At 44.3% G+C, this 11,597-nt stretch overlaps 1 protein-coding gene across 1 annotated transcript; it reads left to right on the forward strand.

Annotated features, from left to right (window-relative positions):
• The first annotated feature begins 10,027 nt into the window (after positions 1–10,027).
• Positions 10,028–11,191, forward strand: LOC123129519 (uncharacterized). Its single transcript, XM_044549655.1, has one exon. It carries the CDS (start codon positions 10,028–10,030, stop codon positions 11,189–11,191), a length of 1,164 nt encoding a protein of 387 aa, XP_044405590.1.
• Positions 11,192–11,597: the final 406 nt, after the last annotated feature.

Here is an 11,597-nt window from a genome sequence, read left to right on the forward strand (position 1 = left end):
GGTCTTCCTTTGAAAATCACTCTTCAAACAACCGTTTATGCTTTCCAGAAATTCTACATTATTTCGAATCAACAATATGTCATCCACATATACTTATCAGAAATGTTGTAGTGCTCCCACTCACTTTCTTGTAAATACAAGTTTCTAGCAAACATTGTATAAACCTAAAGGCTTTGATCACTCCATCAAAGCATATATTTCGACTCCGAGATGCTTGCTCTAGTCCATAGAAGGATTGCTGGAGCCAGCATACCTTTTAGCATCCTTAGGATCAACAAAACTTTGATTGTATCACATACAACTCTTTCTTACGAAAACTAGTAAGAAAACTTGTTTTTTACATCCATCTGTCAGATTTCATAATCGAAAAATACAGCTAATGCTAACATGATTCTGACGAACTTAAGCATCGCTACGGGTGAGAAATTCTCATCGTAGTCAACTCCTTGAACTTGTGAAAAGACTCTTTCCTACAAGTCGAACTTCATAGACGGTAACATTACCATCCATGTCCATCTTCTTCTTAAAGATCCATTTATCTCAATGACTTGCCGATCATTGGGCAAGTCCACCAAAGTCCATGCTTTGTTCTGATACATGGATCCTATCTAGGATTTCATGGCTTCTAACCATTTGTTGGAATACGGGCCCACCATTGCTTCTCCATAGTTCATAGGTTCATTGTTGTCCAACAACATGATATCTAAGACAGGATTACCGTACCACTCAAGAGTAGTACATATCCTTGTCGACCTATGAGGTTCGATAGCAACTTGATCCGAAGCTTCATGATCACTATCATTAACTTCCTCTTCAACAGACGTAGGCGCCACAGAAAACTTCTTTCTGTGTTGCATCACTCTCTGGTTGAAGTAAAGGTTCGACAACCTCATCAAGTTCTATCTTCCTCCCACTCAATTCTTTCGAGAGAAACTCCTTCTCGAGAAAGGACCCGTTCTTAGCGACAAACAATTTACCCTCGGATCTGACATAGAAGGTATACCCAACTGTCACCTTTGGGTATCCTATGAAGATGTGTTTGTCCGCTTTTGGGTTCGAGCTTCTCCGGCTAAAGCCTTAAGCATCGCAGCCCCAAACATTAGGAAACGGCAACTTTGGTTTCTTACCAAACCATATTCATATGACGTCGTCTCAACGGACTTAGATGGTGTCCTATCTAAAGTGAATGCAGCTGTCTCTAATGCATAACCTCAAAATAATAGCGGTAGATCGGTAAGAGACATCATAGATCGCACCATATCTCATAAGGTTCGATTATGATGTCCGGATACACCATTACGCTGTGGTGTTCCAGGTGGCTTCAACTGCGAAACAATTCCACAATGTCTTAAGTGATTGCCAAACTCATAACTCAGAAAATCCCCCTTTGATCAGATCGTAGGAACATGATCTTCTTGTTATGATGATTCTTAACTTCACTCTGAAATCGCTTGAACTTTTCAAACGTTTCAGACTTGTGCTTCATTACGTAAATATACCTATATTTACTCAAATCGTCAGTGAAGATGAGAAAATAGCGATATCCACCGCACGCTTCAGTTCTCATTGGATCACACGCATCAGCATGTACGATTTCCAACAAGTCACTTGCCCGTTTCATTGTACCTGAAAACGGGTCTTAGTCATCCTGCCCAAGAGGCATGGCTCGCATGTGTCAAGCGATTCAAAATCAAGTGACTCCAAACGTCCATCGACATGGAGTTTCTTCATGCATCTTACGCCAATATGACCTAAGCGGCAGTGCCACAAGAAAGTGGTACTATCATTATTAACTCTACATCTTTTGGCGTGAACATGCGTATTACCACGACCGAGATTCAATGAACCATTCACATAGGGTGCATGACCATGAAAGGTATTATTCATGTAAACAGAATAACCATTATTCTCTAACTTAAATGAATAACTGTATTGCAATGAACATGATCTAATCATATTCATGCTCAACATAGACACCTGATAACATTTATCTAGGTTGAATACTAATCCCAAAGGCAGATGGAGCGTGCGATGGTGATCTCATCAACTTTGGAAACACTTCCAACACACATCGTCACCTCGCCCTTAGCCAGTCTCCGTTTAGTCCGTAGCTTTTGCTTCAAGTCACCAATAATAGCAACTGAACCGGTATCCAATACCCAGGTGCTACCAGGAGTACTAGTGAGGTACACATTAATAACACGTATATACTTTGTTGAAGTTGCCAGCCTTCTTATCTACCATGCATTTGGGGTAATTCCGCTACCAGTGACCGTTCTCCTTACAATAGAAGCACTTAGTCTCGGGTTTGGGTTCAACCTTGGGTTCCTTCACTGGAGCGGCAACTGGTTTGCCATCCATGAAGTTTCCCTTCTAGCCCTTGCCCTTCTTGAAATCAGTGGTCTTGTTACACCATCAACACTTGATGCTCCTTCTTGATTTCTACCTTTTGCGGTCTTAAGCACCGCGAACAGCTCCGGGATTAACTCCATCCCTTGCATGTCATAGTTCATCATGAAGATCTAGTAGCTGAGTGATAGTGGCTAGAGAACTCTATCAATCACTATCTTATCTGGAAGTTTAACTCCCACTTGATTTAAGTGATTGTAGCACCCAGACATTCTGAGCACATGCTCACTAGCTGAGCTATTCTCCTCCATCTTGTTGGCAAAAGAACTTGTCAGAGGTCTCATACCTCTCAACACGGGCATGAGCCTGAAATCCCAATTTCAGCTCTTGGAACATCTCATATGTCTTATGGCGTTCAAAACGTCATTGGAATCCCGATTCTAAGCCGTAAAGTATGGTGCACTAAACTATCAAGTAGTCATCAGGATGTGTCTGTCAGGTGTTCACAACATCCACAGACGACGTTGTAGGGGTTTGCACATCGAGCGGTGCATCAAAGACGTAAGCCTTCTGTGTAGTAGTGAGGACACTCCTCGGACTACGGACCCAGTCCGCATCATTGCTTACAATATCTTTCAACTTAGTCTTTCTCTAGGAACGTATTGAAACAGGGAGCTACAACGTGAGCTATTTATCTACAACATATTTGCAAAGACAATTTAGACTATGTTCATGATAATTAAGTCCATCTAATCAAATTATTTAATGAACTCCCACTCAGATAGACATCCCTCTAGTCATCTAAGTGATACATGATCCGAGTCAACTAGGCCGTGTCCGATCATCACGTGAGATGGACTAGTCATCATCGGTGAACATCTTCATGTTGATCGTATCTTCTATACGACTCATGTTCGACCTTTCGGTCTTCCGTGTTCCGAGGCCATGTCTGTACATGCTAGGCTCGTCAAGTCAACCGAAGTGTATTGCAAGTGTAAATCTGGCTTACACCCGTTCTATTCGAATGTTAGAATCTATCACACCCGATCATCACGTGGTGCTTCGAAACAACGAACCTTAGCAACGGTGCACAGTTAGGGGGAACACTTTCTTGAAATTATTGCGAGGGATCATCTTATTTAAGCTACCGTCGTTCTAAGCAAATAAGATGTAAAACATGATAAACATCACATGTAATCAAATAGTGACATGATATGGCCAATATCATTTTGCTCCTTTCGATCTCCATCTTCGGGGCGCCATGATCATCATCATCACCGGCATGACACCATGATCTCCATCATCATGATCTCCATCATCGTGTCTTCATGAAGTCGTCTCGTCAAGTATTACTTCTACTACTATGGCTAACGGTTTAGCAATAAAGTAAAGTAATTACATGACGTTTAAGTTGACACGCATGTCATAAATAAATTAAGACAACTCCTATGGCTCCTGCCGGTTGTCATACTCATCGACATGCAAGTCGTGATTCCTATTACAAGAACATGATCAATCTCATACATCGCATATATCATTCATCACATCCTTTTGGCCATATCACATGACAAGGCATATGCTGCAAAAACAAGTTAGACGTCCTCTAATTGTTGTTGCAAATTTTTTACGTGGCTGCTATAGGTTTCTAGCAAGAACGTTTCTTACCTACGTCAAAACCACAATGTGATATGCCAATTTCTATTTACCCTTCATAAGGACCCTTTTCATCGAATCCGATCCGACTAAAGTGGGAGAAACAGACACCCACTAGCCACCTTATGCAACTAGTGCATGTCAGTCGGTGGAACCTGTCTCACGTAAGAGTACGTGTAAGGTCGGTCCGGGCCGCTTCATCCCACGATGCCCATAACAACTTGTGTTCTACTCGTGCATAGAAACTACGCATAGACCTGGCTCATGATGCCACTGTTGGGGATCGTAGCAGAAATTTAAAATTTTCTACGCATCACCAAGATCAATCTATGGAGTAATCTAGCAACGAGGGGAAGGGGAGTGCATCTACATACCCTTGTAGATTGCTAAGTGGAAGCATTGCAAGAACGCGGATGAAGGAGTCGTACTCGCAGCGATTCAGATCGCGATTGATTCCGATCTAAGCGCCGAACAACGGCGCCTCCGCGTTCAACACACGTGCAGCCCGGTGACGTCTCCCACGCCTTGATCCAGCAAGGGGAGAAGGAGAGGTTGGGGAAGACTCCATCCAGCAGCAGCACGACGGCGTGGCGGTGAAGGAGGGGCGTGGCAATCCTGCAGGGCTTCGCCAAGCACCGCGGGAGAGGAGGAAGACTTGGGAGAGGGGGAGGGCTGCGCCAGAACTTGGGTGCAGCTGCCTCCTAAGCCCCACATATATATAGGGGCAAGGGAGAGGTGTCCGGCGCCCTCAGATCCAATCTGAGGAGGGGCGGCGGCCAGGAGGGTTGCCTTGCCCTCCAAGGCAAGGGGGGGCGCCCTTTAGGGTTCCCCCAAAACCTAGGCGCATGGGCCCTAGGGGGGAGGCGCCCAGCCCACTAAGGGGCTGGTCCCTCTCCACACACAGCCCATAGGGCCCTCCGGGGCAGGTGGACCCTCTCGGTGGACCCCCGGAACCCCTTCGGTGGTCCCGGTACAATACCGGTAACCCCCTGAATTATTCCGGTGACCGTATGATGACTTCTCATATATAAATCTTTACCTCTGGGCCATTCTGGAACTCCTCGTGACGTCCGGGATCTCATCCGGGACTCCGAACAACATTCGGTAACCACATACATCTATTCCCTATAACCCTAGCGTCATCGAACCTTAAGTGTGTAGACCCTACGGGCTCGGGAGTCATGCATACATGGCCGAGACAACTCTCCGGTCAATAACCAACAGAGGGATCTGGATACCCATGTTGGCTCCCACATGCTCCACGATGATCTCATCGGATGAACCACGATGTCAAGGATTCAATCAATCCCGTATACAATTCCCTTTGTCTATCGGTACGATACTTGCCCGAGATTCGATCATCGGTATCCCGATACCTTGTTCAATCTCGTTACCGGCAAGCCTCTTTACTCGTTCCGTAACACATCATCCCGTGATCAACTCCTTGGTCACATTGTGCACATTATGATGATGTCCTACCGAGTGGGCCTAGAGATACCTCTCCGTTATACAGAGTGACAAATCCCAGTCTCGATTCATGCCAACCCAACAGACACTTTCGGAGATACCCGTAGTGCACCTTTATAGCCACCCAGTTACATTGTGATGTTTGGCACACCCAAGGCACTCCTACGGTATCCGGGAGTTGCACAATCTCATGGTCTAAGGAAATGATACTTGACATTAGAAAAGCTTTAGCATACGAACTACACGATCTTGTGCTAGGCTTAGGATTGGGTCTTGTCCATCACATCATTCTCCTAATGATGTGATCCCGTTATCAACGACATCCAATGTCCATGGTCAGGAAACCATAACCATCTATTGATCAACGAGCTAGTCAACTAGAGGCTTACTAGGGACATGGTGTTGTCTATGTATCCACACATGTATCTGAGTTTTCTATCAATACAATTCTAGCATGGATAATAAACGATTATCATGAACAATGAAATATAATATAATAATAACTAATTTATTATTGCCTCTAGGGCATATTTCCAACACATAGGTCAATAACTGATTTTTTGACATGGTCTTATAAGGTCAAGAAACATTAAAATCAACCAGGAGAATTAGATGGTGCCACATGCATGGCAGTTATTTTGCTCACGAAGGTGTTTAAACATTCGACATATTAAATATCGTATGATTTTCCCAAAAGATTTTTTGTTGTTGCTCTAATTCTTGATTTTATCATGTAGGTGTGATTTAATAATTTTCATACAAATTTCCCAAGGGAATTGGAGTAAAGTTATTTCGTATAGCTATGTAAATCTATGAACTATATAGAATTCTTGTCAATTTATATATGGTAAGGTCATGCTAATTCCAATACAAAAAACTTAAGTTGTTGAAGTGTTTTTGTTTCCTGTGATTTTTGGATGTTGTGAATGAATGAATATGCCATGTCTTGGAAATTTATGTTCCCAGTACTTGTCCTGTGGTCAAATAGCGCTCATGACTATTGTTCCCAATGCCTTACTACAAGCCCGGCTTTCAATAGAAGCGAGCAACGCAAACAGAAGGCAATACATTTTCTTCGGCTTGTACTTGATGAGCAGCTCATTTTGGAAAGATTAGCATGTCTCAACAACATCTCTTTTTTGCATTCCAGCGAATAAATATGTCAGAAAAAATTCAATAAGGTACTGGCAATGTAGTCCTAATGATGTGGTTTAAGTTTGATTGATCCATGCTAGTTGATTTGAAACAAATTAGATCACCACACGTGTCCCATGAACTACCAGGATGCGGTATCCATGAGGCGAGAATGTGATGACAATGGGGATCTAGAGGAGAGATATGGAGACTTGTTGTGATTTTGCAAGGATAGAACATGGGCTATAGGTAAATAAACGAGTGAGTTGATCATGTCCCTTAGATGTAGATCCAAATGCCACCCAATCCATGAGCAGCGTATTATCAGAAGGACCATATCACTAGATATTTCCCCGTGTAAATTACTCCCTCTGTTCCTTTATATAAGGAGTATTTTTTGGGCGCGGTGACCAAGGCACATAATCGAGGAGAATTTTGGACGAAAATACCCTTGACAAATTAGGTAGTTAGCGGCAACTAAATAACCAATGGAGTATGTGCAAATTTTATCATTCATTCTTTCTTTTTTTTCACTTTCTTTCTTCTTATGGAGTGGTACCAATGCCACTATACTCCATTTCTTCTTAGAAAATGTCTTTTTTGTGTGAGTTTGTAAGTAAGTATACTTGCAAGTACGATACACCTGAAGAAAATATGCCCTAGAGGTAATAATAAAGTTGTTATTTATATCCTTATATCATGATAAATGTTTATTATTCATGCTAGAATTGTATTAATCAAAAACTTAGTACATCTGTGCATACATAGACAAACAGAGTGTCACTAGTATGTCTCTACTTTACTAGCTCGTTGAATCAAAGATGGTTAAGTTTCCTAGCCATAGACATGAGTTGTCATTTGATTAACGGGATCACATCATTAGAGAATGATGTGATTGACTTGACCCATTCCGTTAGCTTAGCACTTGATCATTTAGTATATTGCTATTGCTTTCTTCATGACTTATATGTGTTCCTATGACTATGAGATTATGCAACTCCCGAATACCGGAGGAACACTTTGTGTGCTACCAAACGTCACAACGTAACTGGGGGATTATAAAGATACTCTACAGGTGTCTCCGATGGTACTTGTTGAGTTGGCATAGATCGAGATTAGGATTTGTCACTCCGATTGTCGAAGAGGTATCTCTGGGCCCTCTCGGTAATGCACATTATTATAAGCCTTGCAAGCAATGTAACTAATGAGTTAGTTGCGGGATGATGCATTACGGAACGAGTAAAGAGACTTGCCCGTAACGAGATTGAACTAGGCATTGAGATACCGACGATCGAATCTCGGGCAAGTAACATATCGATGACAAAGGGAACAACATATATTGTTATGCGGTTTGACCGATAAAGATCTTCGTAGAATATGTAGGAACCAATATGAGCATCCAGATTCCGATATTGGTTATCGACCGGAGATGAGTCTCGGTCATGTCTACATAGTTCTCGAACCCGTAGGGTCCGCACGCTTAACATTCCGTGACGATTTGTATTATGAGTTATGTAATTTGATGACCAAAGTTTGTTCGAAGTCCCGGATGAGATCGGGGACATGACGAGGAGTCTCGAAATGGTCGAGGCGTAAAGATCGACATATTGGAAGGCTATATTCGGACATCGGAAAGGTTCCGAGTGATTCGGGTATTTTTCAGAGTATTGGAGAGTTGCTTGAATTCGTATTGGGCCTTAATGGGCCATACGGGAAAGGAGAGAAAGGCCTCAAGGATGGCCGCGCCCCTTCCCCATGGATTGGTCTGAATTAGACTAGGGAAAGGGGGGCGCCCTTTCCTTCCTTCTCCTTCTCCCTTCCCTTTTTCCTATTCCATGTGGGAGGTGGAATCCTACTAGGACCAGGGAGTCCTAATATGACTCTACACTTTGGGCGCGCCCTATGAGGGCCGGCCTCCTCCTCCCTCCATCTTTTATATACGTGGCCAGGGGGCACCCCATAGACACACAAGTTGATCATTGATCTCTTAGCCGTGTGCGGTGCCTCCCTCCATCATAATCCACCTCGGTCATATCGTAGCGGTGCTTAGGCGAAGCCCTGTTCCGGTAGCATCATCATCACCGTCATCACGCCGTCGTGCTGACGAAGCTCTCCCTCGACACTCTGTTAGATCGTGAGTTCGTGGGACGTCACCGAGCCGAACGTGTGCAGATCGCGAAGGTGTCGTACTTTCGGTACTAGGATCGGTTGATCGTGAAGACGTACGACTACATCAACCGTGTTGTCATAACGCTTCCGCTTACGGTCTACGAGGGTACGTAGACAATACTCTTCCCTCTCGTTGCTATGCATCATCATGATCTTGCATGTGTGTAGGAATTTTTTTGAAATTACTGCGTTAACCCAACAACACCATGTGTGTAAATTATAGTAGAGAGCAAAAATTGCACTGCGTAAACTTATTATTTGCATATTACAAAATGTGCAATTTTAGGGCAAACTTATGCACGTCTTTTTTGTTTTCTTTTTTTAAGGTTTTCATTCTTCCATAAAAAACTTCATTTTTTATTTTGATTTTTAATTTCCTTTCTTCTTAAAGGGTTTCATACTTCCATAGAAAACTTTGTTTTTTTATTTTCTTTCTTCTTAAAATGTGTCATTCTTCCCTATAGAACTTCGTTATTTTATTTTTATTTTGTTTCTTTTTAAAGGGTTTCATTCTTCCCTAAAAAATTTCATTATTATTTTTTCTTCTTAAAGGGTTTCATTCTTTCCTAGAAAACTTCATTATTTTACTTTCATTTTAATTTTTTCAATTTCTTTATTTAAGGGTAATACCAATATTGTTCCACTATTATACGGTTATTCATGCATATTATAAAAAGTGTAATTTATGCGCAAAATGTGTGCCAATTTTATTATTATTATTTTCATTTTCTTCTTCTTAAAGGGTAATACCAATGCCAGTAATTAATTACTCCCTCCGTCCCATAATGTAAGACTTCATTATGGGACGGAGGGAGTATTTATTAGAAGACTTCATTTTTAAAAAAAAAATCCATGTGTAGTACACAAGCACATACTATACAAAACGTTTGTAAATTATACTAGGTTGTGAAAATTGCACTATTATATGTTTATTGTTTGTGTATTGCAAAAAGTGCAAATTGAGTGTAAAGTTGTTTGCAAGTTTTTTGTCTTTCTATAAAGGGCAATACCAATGGTACAAATACATTTTTCTTAGAAAACTTTGTTATTTTATTTTTTATGTCCATACAATCACTAAAGACTTGTACAAATATGTGTGTGCTTTATGCAAAAAAAAAATCCATCAAACTAGAGAGTTCAACTAGAATGCTGATGTTAGTCCCCTCAAAAAAAAGAGAAAAGAATGATGATGTTAATGTGACCCATCCATTCATACATGCATGACACGTCGAACATTGCATGCACACATGCATGCATGTACCCAGCCAGGCATAGCGTGGCCACACGGATAGTCTTCGCCGTCGAAGCTCGGCCCTTCCGCCTGCCCGTCGCCGCCGGTCACCAGACTCACCACAGCTCCTGCGGCAAGTGGCTCGTCTTCGAGCGTGACGACGGCGCATACTCGCTGCTGGACCCGTTCTCCGACGCCACGGCACCCGTGGCGCTACTCCCCAGCCTGTCCAGCGTGTGTGTCCGTCACGAGCCCATCGTGGCCGTGGCCGAGCGGGAGTTGCTGGAGTGCAGGTATTCGTTGACCCCGCGTGAGAGAGACGCCGAGCCACAGACAGCGGTGTCCTTACTCAAGCTCGTGGTCTGCTCGGCCCGCCTGGTCGCCGCGGTCGTTGGCCAAGGGCGGCACGGCAAGCTCGCGCTGTGCCGGCTGGGCGCTCCTGCGTGGTCGCTGAGCGGCCGAGACCAATGGAGGCGGCTCAAAGACATGGCCTTCTACAGGCGCAAGCTGTACGCCGTCGACCAGAACGAAGACCTGCTCGCGGACACCGTCGCTGACGACGGCAGCGACGACGAGCTTCCGACCATCTCTCGGCTTGACCGCGCCATAAAGGGCCGTCCCCCGCCGTTGAGCCAGTTTCGCCGCGCCACGCTGCACTACCTCGTCGAGTCCGGCGACGGCGCGCTGCTGATGGTCCGCAGAGAGATCTCCCGCGTACGCATGCAGCGGGCTGCGCCGGTCACGCCGGAAGGCGCAATGGACGAGGACATCACCGTGTTCAGGGCTGACTTCGGCAGGTCGAGGTGGAAGGAGGAGAGGGGCGCCCTCGGCGGCGACCAAGCTCTGTTCGTCGGGCGGTGGTGCTCCAGGGCCGTGCGCGTGCCGGACGAGCGCATGAAGGAGTGGGCGGACCGCATCTTCTTCCTGCAAGACGGCACAGGCGAGGAGTGGCACGTCAGGCGGTTGCGCTATTCTGTGAGCGTCTACATGGTGAAAGGAGGCAACTTCAGTTGGTCCGACCTCCGCGGCCAGAGGGAGGGCGGAGCCGCTCCTGCCGGTGATGGCGTCGCCGAACGGGGACTGTTAGACTTGTGGTTTGGTGGAAACTGGCTCAACGCATCTGGTGCGTGGCCTATCATTTTATATAGGGTATCAAGAGATACAATACAGGTACAAATACAGTTGTGATACAATATACAGTCTAACACCCTTCCTCAATCTTAACTGTGGCCTGAGGTATTCAGTAAGTTAAGATTGCGTCTACAGCCTATGAACAAAGGAAGAGACAACGGTTTGGTGAAGATATCAGCAAGTTGATCCTTGGAGGAGATGAACTTGATCTGCAGGAACTTCTGTGCAACACGTTCTCTCACAAAATGATAATCAACTTCGACGTGTTTCGTTCGGGCATGAAATACCGGATTCGATGAAAGATATGTGGCACCGATGTTGTCACACCAAAGGACAGGAGGTTGACTGTGAGAGATTTTCAATTCTCGAAGAAGAGACTGGACCCAAATAAGCTCAGCAATGGCATCAGCAACCGCCTTGTACTCAGCTTCAGTGCTACTCCGAGAAACTGTGGCCTGTTTCC

This window comes from Triticum aestivum, chromosome 6A, assembly GCF_018294505.1.
Source record: "Triticum aestivum cultivar Chinese Spring chromosome 6A, IWGSC CS RefSeq v2.1, whole genome shotgun sequence".
In the NCBI taxonomy this organism is placed as follows: Eukaryota; Viridiplantae; Streptophyta; class Magnoliopsida; order Poales; family Poaceae; genus Triticum; species Triticum aestivum.